This window comes from Strongyloides ratti, assembly GCF_001040885.1.
Source record: "Strongyloides ratti genome assembly S_ratti_ED321, chromosome : 1".
Taxonomy (NCBI): domain Eukaryota; kingdom Metazoa; phylum Nematoda; class Chromadorea; order Rhabditida; family Strongyloididae; genus Strongyloides; species Strongyloides ratti.
Genome location: NC_037307.1, coordinates 501819 through 522394, shown reverse-complemented (window position 1 = coordinate 522394; position 20576 = coordinate 501819). Strand labels below are relative to the sequence as shown.

General features: G+C 23.8%; 10 protein-coding genes across 10 annotated transcripts; 7 read left to right on the top strand and 3 right to left on the bottom strand.

Moving 5' to 3' along the window:
• Positions 1 to 228: 228 nt before the first annotated feature.
• Positions 229 to 1400, top strand: SRAE_1000017200 (RNA 3'-terminal phosphate cyclase-like protein; the record flags this gene model as incomplete). The annotated part of the gene is made up of 2 exons (XM_024646973.1): positions 229 to 355; positions 403 to 1400. The coding sequence occupies 2 exons, from the start codon at positions 229 to 231 to the stop codon at positions 1398 to 1400; spliced, it is 1125 nt and encodes a 374-aa protein (XP_024501098.1).
• A 758-nt stretch (positions 1401 to 2158) lies between these two features.
• Positions 2159 to 3658, top strand: SRAE_1000017100 (Major facilitator superfamily domain, general substrate transporter-containing protein; the record flags this gene model as incomplete). The annotated part of the gene is made up of 1 exon (XM_024646972.1): positions 2159 to 3658. The coding sequence occupies one exon, from the start codon at positions 2159 to 2161 to the stop codon at positions 3656 to 3658; it is 1500 nt and encodes a 499-aa protein (XP_024501097.1).
• An 86-nt stretch (positions 3659 to 3744) lies between these two features.
• SRAE_1000017000 (DM DNA-binding domain-containing protein) lies at positions 3745 to 4758 on the bottom strand (the record flags this gene model as incomplete). Its single annotated transcript, XM_024646971.1, has 3 exons — positions 3745 to 4019; positions 4394 to 4599; positions 4658 to 4758. 3 exons carry the CDS (start codon positions 4756 to 4758, stop codon positions 3745 to 3747), a joined length of 582 nt encoding a protein of 193 aa, XP_024501096.1.
• A 2071-nt stretch (positions 4759 to 6829) lies between these two features.
• SRAE_1000016900 (Ankyrin repeat and KAP P-loop domain and Ankyrin repeat-containing domain-containing protein) lies at positions 6830 to 10990 on the top strand (the record flags this gene model as incomplete). The annotated part of the gene is made up of 2 exons (XM_024646970.1): positions 6830 to 7042; positions 7109 to 10990. The coding sequence occupies 2 exons, from the start codon at positions 6830 to 6832 to the stop codon at positions 10988 to 10990; spliced, it is 4095 nt and encodes a 1364-aa protein (XP_024501095.1).
• A 281-nt stretch (positions 10991 to 11271) lies between these two features.
• On the top strand, positions 11272 to 12357 carry SRAE_1000016800 (Hypothetical protein; the record flags this gene model as incomplete). The annotated part of the gene is made up of 3 exons (XM_024646969.1): positions 11272 to 11379; positions 11424 to 11482; positions 11520 to 12357. 3 exons carry the CDS (start codon positions 11272 to 11274, stop codon positions 12355 to 12357), a joined length of 1005 nt encoding a protein of 334 aa, XP_024501094.1.
• Positions 12358 to 12732: 375 nt separating this feature from the next.
• On the top strand, positions 12733 to 13113 carry SRAE_1000016700 (60S ribosomal protein L30; the record flags this gene model as incomplete). The annotated part of the gene is made up of 2 exons (XM_024646968.1): positions 12733 to 12896; positions 12939 to 13113. The coding sequence occupies 2 exons, from the start codon at positions 12733 to 12735 to the stop codon at positions 13111 to 13113; spliced, it is 339 nt and encodes a 112-aa protein (XP_024501093.1).
• Positions 13114 to 13302: 189 nt separating this feature from the next.
• On the top strand, positions 13303 to 14735 carry SRAE_1000016600 (Putative alpha-L-fucosidase; the record flags this gene model as incomplete). Its single annotated transcript, XM_024646967.1, has 3 exons — positions 13303 to 13356; positions 13401 to 13533; positions 13588 to 14735. 3 exons carry the CDS (start codon positions 13303 to 13305, stop codon positions 14733 to 14735), a joined length of 1335 nt encoding a protein of 444 aa, XP_024501092.1.
• Positions 14736 to 14918: 183 nt separating this feature from the next.
• Positions 14919 to 15317, bottom strand: SRAE_1000016500 (Hypothetical protein; the record flags this gene model as incomplete). Its single annotated transcript, XM_024646966.1, has 1 exon — positions 14919 to 15317. One exon carries the CDS (start codon positions 15315 to 15317, stop codon positions 14919 to 14921), a length of 399 nt encoding a protein of 132 aa, XP_024501091.1.
• A 376-nt stretch (positions 15318 to 15693) lies between these two features.
• Positions 15694 to 17923, bottom strand: SRAE_1000016400 (Cystathionine gamma-lyase; the record flags this gene model as incomplete). Its single annotated transcript, XM_024646965.1, has 3 exons — positions 15694 to 16556; positions 16610 to 16947; positions 17874 to 17923. The coding sequence occupies 3 exons, from the start codon at positions 17921 to 17923 to the stop codon at positions 15694 to 15696; spliced, it is 1251 nt and encodes a 416-aa protein (XP_024501090.1).
• A 682-nt stretch (positions 17924 to 18605) lies between these two features.
• Positions 18606 to 20131, top strand: SRAE_1000016300 (Dead box protein 80; the record flags this gene model as incomplete). The annotated part of the gene is made up of 4 exons (XM_024646964.1): positions 18606 to 18633; positions 18697 to 18844; positions 18920 to 19516; positions 19576 to 20131. 4 exons carry the CDS (start codon positions 18606 to 18608, stop codon positions 20129 to 20131), a joined length of 1329 nt encoding a protein of 442 aa, XP_024501089.1.
• Positions 20132 to 20576: the final 445 nt, after the last annotated feature.

The following is a 20576-nucleotide window of genomic DNA, read 5'->3' as shown; positions in this document are numbered from 1 at the left end:
TCTTTATCCAATCTTTCAATGCTTGCCATATCAAAATTAAAAATTAAAAAAAATATATATACAAATACTAGTACAAAGAAAAGAATGATTAACAATGTTAATTACCACAAAAAAAATATTTTCTTAACACGAAATATTTAGTACTAAGTAGGTAATATTTTACCAACATAATAAACAGTTTAAAAGTAATTTTTTTAAATATTTATTAAAATATTTGGATAAACAAAAATGTCTGAAGAATTACAGTATTCTGGTATTAATTTTTTTCGCCAACGTTTAGTATATTCATTATTAAGTGGAAGAAGTGTAAAAATATTTGACATTCGTCATAAGGATGAAAATCCTGGAGTTAAAGGTAATACAAAAATTTCATATTTTAATAAATTTTTTTTACCATTATAGATTTTGAGACACAATTGTTAAAACTTCTTGATCAAATTACAAATGGAATAAAGGTAACTATCAATGTTACTGGTACAGTTGTTCATTTTCAACCTGGTGTATTACTAGGAGGTAATGTTACTTTTGACTGTGGCTTATCACGTTGTATTTCATACTTTTTGGAGGTTCTTGTTATCTTAGCTCCATTTTGTAAAAGGCCTATTAATGCAAAATTAAGTGGGATAACAAATAAATATGATGAGTTGTCTTGTGATGCCATTAGAGCAACATGGTTACCAATTTTTAAAAAATTTATTTTGAATGATGAAAATTTAGAAATCAAAGTACTTAAAAGAGGATTTTATCCTTTAGGAGGAGGTTTTGTTACTTTTAAATCACCTGTTACCAAAAATCTTCGTCCAATAACTATAGAAAAAGTTGGAAAAGTTTGTAAAATTCGTGGTTTATCATATACATGTCGTGTAAATTCATCTTTCGCTAATAGAATGGTAGATGCTGCAAAAGAAAAGCTTCGTGGTTTTATTGCAGATGTTTATATAACAATAGATCAAAGGAAGGGAGAAGCTGGTGGTAAATCAAATGGTTATGGTATATTTTTAACAGCTGAAACAACAGATGGAGTATTTTATCATGGTGAAGCTATGTCTAAAGAAGTTCAGGATGGTGAAGTACAATTAGTTCCTGAGGATATAGGATATGCTGCTGCAGAAAAATTATTAGATGAAATTTTTAAAGGTGGTGCTTCAGATTGTACAGCTTCTTTCTTAGCATCAACTTTTATGGCATTAACAGATAGGAATGCTTCTAAATTTGTATATGGTACATTGACACAATATTCTGTTTATTCTTTAAGACATCTTAAAGATTTCTTTGGTATAACATTTAATTTTTCACAAAAAAAGATTGAAGATAAAGAATTACATGATGGTTGTAAAGAAAAACTTTTGGGTTCTTGTATTGGTGTAGGTTATACTAATCTTAATCGTACTATTTTATAAACATTATATTTTTATTATAATAAAATAAATTTTTAATAATATAAAATACATTTTTTTTTATTTTATAAATCTTTTACTATTTGTTAAATCTTATCATTTTTTAAATTTCTTTTTTAAATTAATATTAAATAAAATTAAAATTATAAATTAAACAGGATGTAGTATTAAAAGAATTTAATGATTGGAAAATAAATGAAAATGTAACATTTAAGTAATTATATATTTGATCATTTAATATATTATTGGTATCATTGACTGACATTATATTTATATTTTGCAATAAATAAATGACATCTATAATATTATTATCAAATAATATAGGCATTAAATTATAACATTTATGAAATTACCATCTTTGATACATCTGAATATAAGGTACAAAAGTTTTATCTAAATAAAATTAAATTTTTTATGATAGAACTAATTATTAATTTTTAAATGGCGCCGTAAGGTGTTAGAAAAATTATATATATATATAAAATAATACTTGATATAATGTTGATTACAAAAAATTAGTAAAAAAAATCTTTTTGTCTCCAAAAAGGGTATCATAAAGGTATGATTGATACATAAAAAGAAATATATTTTATAATTTTATTAATAATATTTCATTTTTAATTTATAAATTTACCATATTATACTATAACATCTTATTGTACCATATTATTAAATTTTCTATAATATAATAGATATTATTTTTATATAAATACTTAAATAAATTATATATAAGTAATTAAAAATTAATAATAATAATAATAATGGCATTAAAATTTTTTAAAAGATGGCCATGGAGATTATTTGTTGATGCTTGTGTACATGGTACTATTGGATCTATAGGTGATGTTATATGTATAAATATTGGTATATATTCAGTTTTTATGTTTCAATTTTTTAAAAATTCAATAAAAGAACAATATGGAGATGATAATGATACTTTTGTTAATACAGCATTCTCATTTTTTTCTTCTGCTGATATTATTGGAAATTTTTTAATTGGTGCAATATATGTTTATTTAATAAAATGGTTTGGAAGTTTAGATACTTTTATTCGTGTACGTCATATAACTGTTCAATTAAGTTTTTTATCAATGTTATTGGCTAAATTATGGAATTTTTATCAATTAGCTATAATTTCAAGAATATTATTAGGTGGATCAATGTTTTTTGGTATAACTGAAAATATATTTTTAGCTGAATGTAGTGGTGAAAAATATAAAGATACAGTATTATTAAATTTAATAACATACTATACAGTTGTTGGAATGTTACTAACACCATTGGCTCATGATAATATATTTGGTAATGAAGAAAGATGGGTATATTTGTATATTTTAGGTAGTGTTGTATCAACAATTTATCTTATCTATACATGGAAAACACCTGAATCACCAAAAGAATTGTATATAAATTATAAAAATCCAATAGAATCAGAAAAATCATTAAAATATTATCTTGGTAAAAATGTTAATGTAGAAGAATTTTTTAATTCATATGATAAAGAAATGAAACAACAAGTTGATGATGAAAGAATGTCAATATGGCAAATTTGTAAAGATAAACATTTATGTAAAGTTATGTTATTACTTTTAGGAGTTACAGCAATGACATCAATATCTTTTTATATTTTAGTTAGACCATTTCTTCAAATTATTTATATGAGATATGGTGCTTCTATAAGTACAAGTACATGGCTTCATATGTCATTTCAAATTATTGGTATAACAACATCTATTGGAGCTCCATGGGTTTTTAAACATGTTGGACAAAAAAAAATAATAACATTTTATGGAAGTGTAATAATTTTTACATATTGTTGTATACTTGGAGCTGAATATATAATTTCATATGATAAAGAATCAATGGTACCATTAATATTATGTGTTGTAGCATTATTATCAGATCGTGCATCAATTGGTATAGGAAGAAGTATGATGTCAACAATTTTAATGACAGATATGACACCAAATAAAGCAAAAGATGCTATGGGTCAAGCAATAACAGTAATATATAATATTTTATTAGTTGTACAACAATTTACCTATCTTCAATTATTTGAATGGTTTGGTTCAAATTTATATATATTTTATGTAATACTTGAAATAACAATATTTTTATTTGTTATAATAAATTTACCAAAACCTAAAAAAGATAAAAATAATAATGAAATAAATAAGAGAGATGAAGGAATTCAACTTGTAGAACAAAAAAGAAGATTTATTGAGGGAGAAATATACTCATCAACTAATATAATATTATAAATAAAAGTATGAAGTAATATATAATTATAATATTAATGTTTGGGAATTTAAAATAAAAAAAAAAATTTTATAATTAATTATTTTATTTATGTTTCTTCTTTTGCTAACATCTCTACAGAATGAAAAATAGATCGTTTTCCTTTATCAATTTTTTCTATACCATTTTTTTTTGTCAATATACATAATTGTTGGTTACTTTTTATTAAGTTGTTATTTTGATTATCATTTTTTTTTTCATCTAATTGTTGTTTAGATAAAGATAAATTTGATTTCATAGTAACTTGTGAAAATATTGGTATTGTTGGAGGTAAAGAAACTGGTAAATTTATCATTGATGGTGTATTAGTTGATTGTAATGATACTAAAAAATAATTTTTTTAAACTCTTATTACTTAAAAATACATATTTTAAAATATAGCTTTTTTATTTAAAAATATCTTATTATTATAGTACATTTCAATTTGTTGGTAGAAAATTTATTTGATGTAATAATTAAATAATTATTACTAAACTTAAAGAAAGATAATTAAAGACCTCCAATATGTCAAATTACACATAGATGTTTATTGTATATTAAGATATTCTTTTAAAATTTTTATTTTACAAATTATTATCAAAAGGTGTCTACACTTTCATCTTATTAATTAATATTCTCTTTACTTTCTAGTGAACATTCCTATGATCTTTATCATAGTATTTTGTATACTTTATCAAAAAAAAAAACATAAAACTTACCAAAATTAGATTGAGATGTATTAGAAATAGCATTTGTTGTAACATCTGAAGATTTTTTAAACTGATTTTTAATATATGGAATAGTTATTGGCATAATTGGTGTTTGCTTCTCCAAAATAGGAGGTGAAAGTGATTCTTTAACACGAAGTTTTCTTTCAATTTGATCTAATGCTCTTCTCTTAGTATTTAAACCACATGAATTACATCTTTAAAAAAAATACAAAAAGTTATAATAAAAAGAAATATAATAATTATTAAACATACAAACAATTTCTGAAAGAACATTTTTGCTTATGTCCTTTTTTAGGTTGATTAAAAATACCATGATTAGCACATAACTGGCACATATATTGTTCTTTTGGCATTTTTTTTAAATAAAACTTTTGGTAAATTAAAATATAAATCTTATATCAATCTCAGTACCAAATCTTTTCTTAAAACTCCACCCTTTTTGAAATTTCATTTACATATTAATTTTAGATATTTAATCATTTCTCATGTTAATTACTTTTCAATTGTTCTATACACATCATTTTTCATCTGTTAAAATGACACCCCACTGAAAAATACTGTTTTTTTTATATCTTTAAAAAAAAATTATCAATTCTGTATCTAAATTACTTTTTCTGTTTTATATTATTTTATTGTTAATAGAGTAAAAGAAAATGGTAGATTTTTTTTATAATATTCTTTTTTGATGTTATTTGTTGTTTAACACAATATTTCTTAGATTAATATTATCTTTAAAAACAATTAAAGAGACAATCAAAGAAAAATATATTATGATATTAAATAAAATTATCATAGAATAGTAATAAATAAGTTTAAATGATTATTACGAATTTAATATTTTTTTTTATAATTAAACTTATTTTTCCTTTTGATTTATTTATATACTTCCTATATCTTGTTAAAAGGGTTTATTTGAAAATAAATAAAAAGAATAAAATAATGTGTATATTAAATATAAATTTATATTTAATTGTTTTGAAGTACATTTTTTTGATTGAAAAATTATAATTGATGCCATTATGTCTATTTTAAGATTTGTAAGGTAATTTCTTCTATAAAAGTAAACAGATGTATGAAGTAAAAGGAAACTTTTTTTTTATATTTATATAATATTTATAAATAAATAAAACATTTTATGATATATCATTTAAAAATTATAATTATACTTTAAATATCAACTATTCCTTTAAAATGTTTATAAAATAATTTGATAATAAATTTATCAATGATCAATAGATGTATGAAATGTCAGTGATATATATTTCTGTGACTAATGTATCCATTAAAAATTTAAGGTAAAGTATTTTCATCGAAAAAAAAAAAAGAAAATATTTAATAAAAACATTTTGTCAAAATTACAAGAATATTTATGATATGATTTATTGTGTTATGTGTAGACAGAGCCTTAAATATTTGTCTATCGGAGAATGCATGTAAATTATTATGTGAATGAAATTTCAAAAATATGTAGTATAACATTTTCTAATATTATGCTTCATTTTTATTAAATGCAAATATATATATATGTATTTATTTTTTTTTTTATAATTTATGTAAATATACTTGGTTAAGTGGCAATAAAATATTAACTTATTGATAATTATATTTCATCATATACTCACTTTAATTGCTAAATTGTTATTTAATAATCTCGTATTAATTTAGTATACAATATTAGTATGCATAAATTTTTTTTAATTAAAAAAATCTTTTTTGTTACCAAAATTGTTTTCAAAATTTTTCTTATTTGTCCATTTTTTTATCTTTATTTATTAGTATTTCAAATATTAATACTTTAAAATGTCAATCAAAAACATTGATGTATACTAAAAATATTGAAATTTTCTATTATAAGAAATATTAAAAAAAAAAAAGAATTTTATTCATAAAATATTTTTTTTCCTTAAAATTTTAAGATAAAATAAATAAAATCCTATCCAGATTAAGTTCTAAGCATAGTATACAGCTTCCCAACTATATGCAATTACTTTTATCTAGTATAATCTTAAACTATTACTATTTGATAGTTTATAATTTCACCTTATAGTCTTATCAAAATATATATGGTATCATTACGTTATCACTAAATATTTTATTTCAAAAGTTTTATCATTAAAATTCTTTATGTATACTATATATTCTTTATAAAATATCAAATTTTTCTTTATTTTTTATTATAAAAGATTATAAAAATTATTATATTATAATTTATAATGTTTTAAAAAGTTATTATTTTGTATATTTATAATAATCATTATTGAAAAAATACATTTTTATATAACATTCTTTTTATTATTATTTTTAATATTATTATTATTATTTTATTTTCGCGCTTTTTTGTATTATATTTAATTTAAAAAAAAAAATTTTTTTTTTTTTATAAATAATATTAAAAATATATTTTTTTTTAGGTTAAAATAACAAATGCCTAAGAAAGATGAGGTTACTATACCATTACAGGAATATAATTCTCAATTAACGGTAACTTCATTTTCTGGTGTTTTATCTAACTTTGCTGATATTGCCTTAGGAACAACACATTCGCAAGGTATAGAATTTTTCCATGCTGTAGAAGATGGATTATCTGATCAATTAGCGGGTCTCCATAAAGGCCATTGTTTATCCTTGAAAAACTCTGTTAGTTTTTTTTTTCCTTTTTTTTTAATTAAATTTTAATCAATTTTTTAATTAAATTTTTTTTAGAATGGTGAGACATTACTTATAGTGGCAGCTCGTTTTGGGCATATTGATATAGTAAAGAAATTAGTAGAAGATTCAGATGTAGATGAGACAGACAATGAAGGTTGGAGTGCATTATTGAATGCCGCACAAAATGGGTTTACAGAAATATGTGATATTTTAATACAAAATGGTGCAAGTGTTGATTTAAGTGATTTAATGGGATGGACACCATTGATGTGGGCTGTATATAATAATCATCCTGATACTGTTAATCTATTGTTAGAAAATAAAGCACATCCAAACACTGTTGATGAAGAAGATGGTTTGACTCCCTTAATTTTAGCTGCTGGTAGAGGATTTGAAGAAGTTGCAAACAGTCTCTTAAAATATGGTGGTTCAACTAATGCATGTGATAAATTTGGTTCAACACCACTTATATGGGCTTCTAGGAAAGGATTTTTGAATATTGTAGAAAAATTATTGTCAAATGGATGTGAATTAGATGCTGTTGGTATGCACGGATCTACAGCATTAATGTTAGCAACAAAGGGAAATTTTGTAAACGTTGTAGAAAAATTATTAGCTCATGATCCAAACGTCAATGTTTGTGATTTAAATGGACAATCAGCATTGGCAACTGCAGCTAGAGAAGGATATGCTGATATTGTTGAATTACTTATTCAATCTGGAGCTTTTGTTAATCTTGTTGATAGATATGGAAATTCAATATTAGCATCAGCAATACGTAGTGGAAATATTAATATTGTCAGATTACTTTTAGATAAATATGCTGATGTTAATGCAAAAGATTCTGAAAATAGAACACCATTGCATTTAGCTATAGATAAAAGTTATATTGATATGGTAGCTTTGATTTTAGAAAAAAAACCAAATTTAGAAGTTAAAAATAATGAAGGAGAAACACCATTATTTAGAGCTGTTAAAACTAGACATGTTGCAATAACACAATTATTATTAAATGCTGGTGCAAAAGTTTCATGTTATGATAATTATAATGATAATCCACTACATCTGGCTATAAAAGCAAGATCACAAAGATTGACAAAACTTTTATTGACAAATCCGGCTGATTCTCGACTACTTTATCGACCTAATAAACTTGGAGAAACACCTTATTCATTAGATCAAAGTAATCCTGCACCCGTAATACCTATAATTTTTGGACAAATTGATGGTTCAGTTGAAGCTAATACAATGCTTGGATATGATATTTATAGTGATGTTTTAGCAGATATTCTTTGTGATCCAGTACAAAATTTACCAATGACTGTTGGTTTTTTTGCCAAGTGGGGATCAGGTAAATCATTATTATTACCAAAAATGAGAGATAGTATGAAATATTTTGCTCGAAATTGGCTTGAATCAGTTGAATTAACATTAAGTTATGTTTTTATCATAGCATCCGCAATTTTTACTGCAATTTTTTGTGTCGTTGGAACTACTTTAGCGTCAATATCAGGAAGTCAAAAAGTTGTTAATATAACAGCAATTTGTATAATTACGGTCTATATAATAATTATATTATCATATTTGTTACTGTACTATTGTACAAAAAAAACATATTGGAAGTCAGTAAAGCATCTCCAAAAAAGTGTAGCAAAATTTTTGAGAAGACTAAGACTCGTTGTAGAAGTTTTATCATTAAATTCACCTGAAAGAAGTCACAAAGAATTAATTGCATCTCCTGTATGTTTCCTATTTGCTGATGATCATAAATTGTCATCAGTTGGTGGACATCAATCGTTTACAGTTATTCTAAAAACGTTATATGAAGCAATTGAAGATCATTATGGTTCTTTAGCTGTTCGATTGATTATGGGGATCTCTCCAACATTTAGGTTAGAAAAACAACCCAAATATAGAAGATATTGTGGAGTACCAATTCTTATAACATCAATTTTTACTTATATTTTTCTAGGATTAGGATGTATATTTGCTACAAAAGGTTTTTTGGAAATGGAAACCGAATTAGAACCATCAGAATCAAATTTTATTATTTCTGGTGTTTTTATAATTCTATTTTTACTTTTTTCTATTTACCCAATTTATGTTATTTTTTATCATGTTATTCTTAATAGTGGACATAGAAGAATGCAAAAATTAAATAAAATGGCTCCAGAAATACCATTTGAGACATTAATACATAAAATGCAGAATGAAGTTAGAAAAATGTCTAGTGCTGTTCTTGCATTAGATTCATTCACAAATAGTCAAACAAGATTAGTAGTAATGGTTGATGGTATGGAAAATAATGAACGTGAAAAAATTGTAAAAATGCTTGATACTTTAACATTATTATTTGGTACAGAACCAAAATCACCGTTTGTCTTAATATTAGCTGTTGATAGACATGTTATTGTAAGAGCTGCAGCAGAAACAATCAAAACAACGAGAGCTGGAGTTGATAGAACAGGACATGATTATGTTAAAAATATTGTAACGCTTCCATTTTACATTCATAATCAGAATATTAGAAAAATGATAAAAGATATTAAAGCAAAAGCAGAAAAAGGTGAATGGGTAAGTGAAACAATAACAAGGAGAGATACTTTATCAGGAAGTAGAATGTCTCTTACAATAAGGGATACAGAAAATATGTCAAGGAAAAATTTTACTCTTCAAAATGATAATCACCAAAATGCTGGAAAATTTTTATATAACGATGATTATTTTTCAAATATTAATCCAAATAGTTTAAGAAGAATTAGTAATTCAACACAATTATCAGGAAGATTATTAAGATCATTTGATGTAGATTTTTCTTGGGTTACTCTTAGTGTGTGGATAGGTCTTATAGAACAATGGCCATTTAGAATGGCTTGGTTGTTGGAGAAAGGAGTTTCTTCTTCAGCAGAAAATGTTACATTGTATGATATATTTTTAAAATTGCGCCATCGTATTCCTGTTAAACATCCATTAGCAAAATTAGATAAAAGTCAAAAAAATTTTGAAAAAGTTTTAAAAAAATCTTCTCAATTAATAGAACCTTTAACTGCTGGAAAAATAAGATTATTTATACCATGCTCTTGTAATTTTGATCCATATCTTAAAAAATTAGTTACTGTTGAATTTATCTCAGATAATGATGACAACTTAACAGAATTTAATCTTGCTGAAATACTATTTAATCTAACAACACAAAGTTTACTTAAAGATAAAGATTATTGGAATAAACAGGAAACAGTATTAACAAAGATGGGATGTAGTGAAGTAGTTAGTTTTGTTGAACAGCTTCAATTACCAGATGATCGAATAAAAAATATTAGTAAAAAAGTTTATGATCTCAATTTATCTGGAATTGTTTTATTAAACTTTAACTTAGATGAACTTCAAAAAGAAATGAATATTCCAATAGGAGATTGGGGAATGTTCAAATTATTAGTAGAAACATTGCGTAAAGCAACAAGAAGAAAAGTTTTAAATAGTATGAGTATAGCTGCTGCAACACAAGAAGTTAAAGATCGAATAAATGTTGCAAAACAACAAATGATAAATGAAGAAGCACCCGAAAGTGCTGCTGTTCAAGCTGTGAAGGTAAAAAAATTAATCAAAGCACAAAGCTTAACTGCTGAAGTTTATGATGAATTATATACAACACCATCATTTACAGCTCCAACGTCACCAACTGCAGAATCTTATAAAGAATTCAGCAGGGGACCTATGTCTGTTAAAAGTGTTAGAAATGAAATAATTAATGAGGAAGATGAAATAGATAGTAATAAAAGTGATAATGGCTCTAATCTACTAAAATTTGACTCTGGAGAAGAAGATGAAGACGATGAACCTCATTTATCATATGACATGGAAGATATAAATTCAGATGATGAAGAAGAAGATAAAAATTTAGAGGAAGTAAGATTATTGTCTAAAGAACATAATTAAATGTTATTAGAAATTCCTTTAAAAAACAAAAAAAAAACTATTTTCTTGCCTTTAAAAATAAAATTGTTTTGTATACTTGGAATTTTCACTTAGTTTTTGTATTTTGCTATTATACATTTTATTTTTTTTATTTAATAAATTGTTTATCTTCTTTTATTACTTATCAAAAAATATTTATAAATTATATTTTAAAAAACAAAACAATACAGTACTAATTTTTTTAAATCAAAAATTTTATTGGAGTAGTGTTTACATTCCATAGAATTAACACTCCATAAAATATGAAACATTCTTCAAATCTTAATAAAATTATTGCCTGCATTGGAAAAAACGCTAAAATAAAAAATATTTCTGAAAAACAAACAAAAAAATTAATTGACCGTGTTACTGTAGGTTACTTGGACTTCAATTTATAATAAAAGAAATATTTTAGCTTTATGAGTATATGTCGCCTTATTTTCTAAAAAATGTTGATAAATTTAAAGCACTAGAGTAAGTATAACAAAAACAAATATATTTGATATTTTAGACTTATTATAAATCATGATAATATAGAAGAACTTGCATATAGTCTAGAAAGACTTTCTTTAGATGATGAGAAAAAAGAAGAAATGGAATATCCTAAAAATGATCTTTTTCATTATAAAGATAGAACCAAACTTTTCTATGGGGCCAGATTGTCCTCTAGCATGATATTAAATGAAAATCCTAAGGTTTTATTTGATTTTTCTTATACATTTAAGCAAAGTTTAGTTCGTCATAGTATTGAGACTTTATGTCATCTAGGAGACTTATTAATAGAAAACATAGAATCGTCAAATCCATGGGAATTAAGTGTGGTTGGTTACGATAAAAATTTAGATATTTTGAATTCTTTACAAAAACAAATTGATAAATTTCTAAGAAAACATCCAGAACAAATTGCGTTACCAAATATTGTTAATAGTCAACCTCATGAATATATACCTAGAAATAAGGAAGCAGTTTATATCTCATCAAAGGCTAAAAATCACATAGATGGACCATTAGATGCTGATTATTACGTTATAAATTTTAATCTTGATAATAAGAATGAGTCACTTTCTATGGCTTGTAAAGCAGATGCCCAACCTTATTGTTTACCAATACATAAATATTTACAATATTATAAAAAAGGTGCAACTTTAAAATTTAATCATATATTTAGAATTTTAAAAGAAGTTCAAGAAAATAGAGGTGATTGGAAAAGTGCCTTTGAAAAACATATCCCCCGAGAGGATATAGATCCTAATATTTTCAAATCTTCTGAATATAAAAAGTTAAAGAGAGATAATTACCATAAAAAAGAAAAACATAAAGATTTAGTACAAATATTGAGCACATTATAAAATTGACAATATATATATTGATATATTTAGTTTACATTTTATAAAAAATTTTCTAGTTGTTGATTTATTTACTTGTTATTTTATAAATAAATACTATACCAATATTCTATTTCAGTTGTGATGTGCAGGGTGGCTAGTGGGATTTGTCTTAATACAACTTATTTTGGAGAGACGCATCTTTTTTGAGTTTTTAAACTTCTGGAAGTAGGCTTTATTATATATTCAATTAAATTAAAACGATTTTTTCTATCCAATAAATTATAGAAAAATTATTTTTTTTGTATTTATCATTGTTTATTTGAAAAGTTCTACATTTTTATGAAAATACATTTTGTTTAATGAATTATTTTTGTTTTTTCAGGTTTTGCACGTAAAATGGCTCCTAAAAAATCTAAAAAGACATCTGACAATATCAATGCTCGTTTGGGTATGGTCATGAAATCCGGAAAATATTGTCTTGGATATAAACAAACTCTTAAGAGTTTACGTTCCGGTAAAGCTAAATTGGTTATTTTGGCTAATAACACTCCATCTATCAGGTAGTTTTTTATTTATAAGACTATAGAGAATTATTTTTATAGAAAATCTGAGATTGAATATTATGCTATGCTTTCAAAGACTGGAGTTCATGAGTATAACGGAAATAACATTGAATTAGGTACAGCTTGCGGTAAATATTTCCGTGTTTGTACTCTTGCTGTTATTGACCAAGGAGATTCAGATATCATTCGCAGCATGCCTACTGAACAACAATAAATTCTCAGCTCATTTGTTTAAAATTATTTGTTGTTGTTAAGCTTGTTTTATGATAAATTCGTTGAAGATATATTTATTTTATAATCTCATTTAACTTTTGTTATTAGTTTAAAGCATCTTTTTTATGATATTATATTTAAAGTTATACATTCATTCTTATTTTCATTATTTGATATTTTTCTTTTTCAAATGATTTTTCTTTATATATTTTTATTGATAGATTTAATTATATCCCAATATGAAGTAAGATTTTGAGTTGATAAAGATGTAACTAGACTTTTTTGTAGCCTAATTGGGAATCATTAGATAGTCGTCCATTACCTTCATGGTATGATGAATCAAAATTTGGTATTTTTATGCATTGGGGAGTTTATTCAGTTCCAGCATATCAATCAGAATGGTTATGGTATCATTGGAAAGGTAATAATCCAGATCCATCTGTTATAAAATATATGAATGATACTTATTCTAAAGATATAACGTATTTCGATTTTGGTAAATCATTTACAGCAAAAAATTTTAATCCTACTAATTTTGCTTCAATTGTTAAAAGTTCTGGAGCAAAATATTTTGTCTTTACCAGTAAACATCATGAAGGTTTTACAATGTGGCCATCAAAAACATCTTTTGGTTGGAATTCATTTGATATTGGTCCTAAAAGAGATATTGTTAAAGAACTAAAAGAAGCTATGGAGAATGAGAATATTACTTTTGGTCTTTATTTTTCATTAATGGATTGGTTTCATCCATTATTTCTCGAAGATTTAAAATTAAATACAACATTTTTTGTAGATCAAATATCATATCCCCAATTATTGGAAATTACTAATAATTATAAACCAAAGATTATATGGTCTGATGGAGAATGGTCAAAAGATGATGAATATTGGAAAAGTAAAGAATTTCTGGCATATCTATATAATGAAAGTCCCATAAAAGATGATGTTATTGTAAATGATAGATGGGGAGCTGGAGATATTGGACATCATGGTGGTTTTATGACATATTCAGATAACTATGATCCGGGATTTTTAATTAAAAAAAAATGGGAAAATTGCATGACATTAGATAAAAAAAGTTGGGGATACAGAAGAGATATTGATAGTAAAGATGTTCACACTATTGAAGAAATTATAGATTCATTTGTAAGGACAATAAGTTGTGGAGGTAATTTTCTTTTAAATATTGGACCGGACAGTAATGGAAGAATAAGCCCAATATTTGAAGAAAGATTGAGAAATTTAGGTAAATGGGTTCATACTAATGAAGAAGCTATATTTAATACAACACCTTGGATTTATCAAAATGATTCATCTGATCATTCAATTTGGTATACATTAAAAAAACTTCCTTCACCAAGAATGATGTATTTTAGAAATCAAAATGTTAACACAATATTTGCTTTTATTCTTCAAATACCAAATAATATGATATTGCATTTAAAAAGTTTTAATGTTAAAAATATAAAATCTCTTCAAATTTCAATACTAGGATTTCCGAAATTTAATCCTAAAATATTTAAAAAATCATCTACTAATGGAATTTTTGTTGATATACATTCTCTAAACTGTAACTTTCTCATTAAATCACGTGGAAAGATTGTAGTAAAAATAAAATTTTAAATATATATATATTTTTATAATTTTTTTTATTACTTTTATCCATAAATATTAAAAAAATTAAAATGTTAATGTTAAAATATATATATTTTTTTTTTATATTATTGTTATCTAAATAATAATTTGCTTATTAATATAGTTATCATTTATTGATGCAATTATATATTATCAGATATTTTTAAATCTTTAATTATTTTTATTATTTGCTTTCTCAGCAGATTTCGATGAAAATTCTGGTCTTTGATTTGTATATATTTTACATTCATTTAATGGTTTAGATTTTACATTATTACGTTGTTTTCTTAAAGTTCTACCTGATACATCACGTTTTTTATTGTTACAAGATTTATTTGGTGTTTGATATGAATGTTTTGGAACTTTATAATTCTTTTCAGAATTGTAATCTTTCTGTTTTATATTTTGGAGAGAAATATAATTTTTACGTTGAAGTATTTCACGTTCTCGTTCTTCTTCAACAACCTCAACCCAATCTCTATTCTTCATATACATATATAAATCAAACATAATCTTCCATGTATCAACATTAGCATAAGAATTATTAACTGTTTCTTCACGTTTTTGCATAATAAAAAATAATAGATATAAATAATGATACTGCTAAATAAAATAAATAATATAAAATATAAATATGTAAAAAAAATTTATTTATTAAATTATATGTAAAATTATTATAAAATTGAATTTCTATTTATCATAAAAATAGATAAAGTAATACATAAAAGTAAAATAATATTATTAAATTATCAGCTAAAATATTAAAAGAAAATTTTTATCATTTAATGAATTTTTAAAGAAAAAAAAAATGGTAGTACAGTGTATCGTAGTGAATAATTTTATATTTAATATTTTTAAACTTATAGTGATTAAATATAATAAAGCTAACAAATTATTTTATGATAAAGTAATTAATCTTTTAATTTTTTTTTAAAATAAAAACAATTTAACATGATAAGGCAGCAGTAAGAGCATTATCAAGATCTTTAATTAAATCTTCAACATCTTCACAACCAACTGAAAGTCTAATAAGTGATTCATCAATTCCAAGTTTATTACGTTCTTCTTCTGGTACAGAAGCATGTGTCATGATAACTGGTAACTCAGCTAAACTTTCATATCCTCCAAGAGATTCTGCTAATGTAAATATTTTAAGTGCTTCTAAAAATTTCTTCGATTCAACAAGTCCTCCTTTTAAATAAAAACTAAGCATTCCAGACATTCCAGTTGTTTGTTTTTTATGAATTTCATGTTGTGGATGAGAAGGAAGAGCAGGATAAAGAACTCTTCTTACTCTTGGATCAGATTCTAAATATCTAGCAACAGCCAATCCATTTTCTTGATGACATTTCATTCTAAGATGAAGAGTTTTGAGACCTCTATTAACAAGGAAACAATCAAATGGTGATGGAACAGCTCCAACAGCAAGTTGCATAAAGAAAAGATGTTCTGCAATCTTATCATCATTTGTCATAACACATCCCATAACAACATCAGAATGACCATTTAAATATTTTGTAATTGAATGAATAACAACATCAGCTCCAAGTGAAAGTGGTCTTTGAAAATATGGTGTAAGGAAAGTAGAATCAACAACAACAATAATATCTTTGTTGAAAGCTTTAACTACTTTAACAACTTCAGCAATATCAACAACTTTAAGACATGGATTAGATGGTGATTCAAACCATACCATTCTTGTATTCTCTTTAAATGAATTTTTGAGTTCATCATAATTTGTTAAATCAACCATTGAAAGTTCAATTCCATGTTTTGGTACAGATACTCTTTTAAAATATCTATTAGTACCTATAAAAATATTTATTTTAATTAAAAATATAATATAATATGTTTTAACTAACCTCCATATACATCATCTGAACATATAATATGATCACCAGATTTAAGAATATTAGCTAATGACATAGTAGCTCCAAGTCCAGAAGCAAATGTGTAACATTTTTTTGCTCCTTCAAGTGCAGCAAGGCATTCTTGAAGAACATCCCTAGTTGGGTTACCAGCTCTTGAATAGTCATGTCCTTTAGGTTCAGCAGGTCTTGGTTGTTTAAAAGTTGATGAAAGAGAAATTGGTGGTACAACTTGCATCATATCCCATTTTTCTGGTTCTTGACCAACATGAATAGCAGCAGTACCAAATCCTTCAAAAGACATACTATAATGTGTTATGAGAAATTGTAACCTAAAAATTAAAGAATAAATTTATAAATATTTAAAATTTTTTTTTTAAATAATATAATTATATAATGTTTAGAAATAAAATAATAAATTAAAAGATATTAAGATTTAATGTTGTATCCTTCTATTAAATAGTTTAGTATCAATTCCACGCCTCATTAGTAATAGCTAAAATTTATGTACAAATTTAACAAAGACAACTTTTAATCACTCCTTCATTATAAAATAATAGATATAACTTGTCCAAACAGGGTGGAGCATCAAGAGTGAAAAATATTTAAATATATGCCTCGAATGTCGTTGAAATGATACAAGTAGATATTTAATAATATAATATCAAGAAATTATATTATTAAATGTATATATGATAAAAAAAAAAAATTGAAGATAAGAAACATAAAGATTTTAAAACTATTAATAAAACGAAATAAAATATTTAAATCTGTATTATAAAAATATATTTCTTTTAACTATATATTCTATGTCTATACATACATTACTATTTAATAATAAAAAGAGGAAAGAATGATGCAATAAGAGGTGGTGGTATATTTATTATAAAAAAAGTTTTGGGAAACTCCTTCCTAAAGTAGATATATATACATTCATTATACCATTATTTAACTAAGTATAGCTTAATACTTTCCTCCATTATATCACGCGCAAGTTATTAAATAACAGACTTTTTCTAAAATTATCACTATGATAGGAGAGTATAAAATAAAAATTGCAAATTAATTTTTGATATCATTAACTGATAAAAATAATCAAGATAAATACGTGTAATTTTACGATTATTGATAATTTAACGGCATGAAATCATTTATAAAAAAAAAAATTAAATATAAAGATTATGAATTAAAAAATAATTCAAAAGATAACTTATAGGATGATGTTATAATCTTAAAAGGAAATCTAAATTTAACTTGCCTTTTAGTACTGTTAAAAGATAAGAATTTATTTAAACAATTTTTCAGCATTCTTACATTTCTGTAAAATATAAGAAAAAATTATATATAAAAATAAAAAACATCATTAAAATCAAAAATTTACACGTTTTCATTTTAAATAAATTTTTTTTTATTCTAATTAAGTTAAATTAACAAATGATAAATAAAAATTTTTGATTCAATTTTAAGAGTATAAAGACAAATAAATTTTATAAATATTCTTTACTTACATAAATATTTAAATTTAATATGTAAATATTGATATATTTTAAAAAAAAATATTTTCTCTGATTATAAAATAATAATTTAATAGAATCATCCATACCAATTTTATATTTTCAATGGCATTAAAAAAAAATATGTAAATAATAAAATAGATAATAGATATTTAATAAAATTTACTATATATTATATAGTAATTATGAATTATATAAGTTTAATTAAATAACTATAAATGATAACAAAGACATATAGATGATAAATTTCTAATTGTAATAAGTTAAAAGATAAAGAAACTACTTTGACTATTAATCAACTTAGTAGCGGAAATGTTTATAATAATCACCATCTATATGTACAACAAAACGACAGGTCGTGGTCGATCAATTCTTTTATTATATATTTATACAAATTGACATCGTGTCAAATTCTTTTCAAATCATTTATAATTTTACTATAATTTTTCATAAAATTATTTTTAATATATCTAATTATGGAAGATGAAAATGAAGTTGAAAAAGGTTGGTTTATATTTTAAAATTATTATATTTATTAAAAAAAAAAAATTAAATATTTTTTTAAAGATATACCAAAAGAAGAAATTTCACTTTTAAATAAAATTTTAAACAGTCGACTGGAAGAATTAAAAAAAGGTACTGTTGAAGTTTTAAGTCAACAACAAAATCCTGATTCACCATTATACTCAGCAGATAGTTTTTATTCATTAAGATTGTAAGAAGAAAATATTTTTAAATTTAACTAATTTTATTATTTTGTTAATCTATTAACAAAATATATTTATTTTAGAAAAAAAGAATTACTTGATCGACTTCCTGAAATAAATTATTTAATGCCTTCTAATATTCAAGGAACTGCATTACCATTATTATTACAAGAACCTCCTTATGATCTTATAGCACAATCACAAAGTGGAACAGGAAAAACAGCAACATTTGTTTTAACAATGCTTCATAAAATTAATATATCTGACATGGAACCACAATGTATATGTATGGCACCAACATTAGAATTAGCCAAACAAATAGGTGAAGTAGTATCATCATTAGGTAAAAAAATGGAAGGACTTAAAATATTTTATGCCATCAAAGATAATCATCCTACAGAATCAATTAAAAGTCATATTGTTATTGGAACACCAGGAACTGTTTATAAATTAATAACTAAAATTCCCATAAGATTAAATCTTTCAAATATAAAATGTTTTGTATTAGATGAAGCTGATGTTATGGTATCTACACAAGGTTATCAAACTATGTCTGTTCTTATTCATAAAAAAATTTTATTTCAAAGTCCAAAAGTACAAACAATGCTTTTTTCTGCAACATTTGAAGAGAATGTTAAAAAATTAGCAACTGCACTTGTACCAAATGCTATTATTTTATCGTAAGTTACAATTTATTTTATACCATATAATAAAAAATTAATTTTTTTAATATTTATAGTATTAAAAAAGAATTATTAGCTCTTGATAATATTAAACAATATTATGTAAAATGTGATTCTAGAGAATATAAATATATGGCTTTATGTAATTTATATGGAGCTTTAACTATTGCTTCAACAATAATTTTCACTCATACAAAAGCTAGTTCAGATTGGATAACATATAAATTAGAAGAAAGAGGAAGAAAAGTATTACGTTTACATGGAAATTTAACATCTCAACAACGTATTAATACCGTTAAAGATTTCCGTGATGAGAAAGCAAGAGTTCTTGTTACAACAAATGTTGCTGCTAGAGGATTAGATTTTCCTCAAGTTACTTTAGTTATAAATTATGATTTACCATTAGATAATAAAGGAGATCCTGATTTTGATGTTTATTATCATCGTATTGGTAGAACAGGAAGATTTGGTAAATTTGGTATTGCAATAAATTTTATTGATTCTCAAAAAAGTATGGAACAAATGTTAGCAATTCAAAGTTATTTTAACAAAGAAATTGTTTCTCTTGACCCAGAAAATTTTGATGAAGTTGAAGCTATTCAAAATTCATAAATTATTTTGTCCAAATATTCAATTAATTTAATTCTTTTTCACTCCATTCTTCTATAAAATGTTTTACTATAAGGTGCAAGTTAATCTGAAATTCAACAATAGAATCAGAATCCTTCAATAATGGCTTTTATTTTTAGTAGACAAAATTTCAGTTTCATTAGCCATTAATATAAATTTTTTGCTTCTCTCTAATTTTTAAAAATAACATATTACATTGAATCTACTTTTCTAATTGCAGCTTCTTTTTTGTTCATTATCATATTCCTTTTTTGTAGGAATTAACCTATAGTTTTGAAAAAAGTTTTACATTATACTCTTTATCTGTAAGAGTTCCAAATATCTTCACAATTTTAACAAACTATAAATTTAACAAAATTTTAATCTTAAATCAAATATTTTATAATTATTCTCATTTTTATGCTGCATAGAAAAAAAAATATTTATC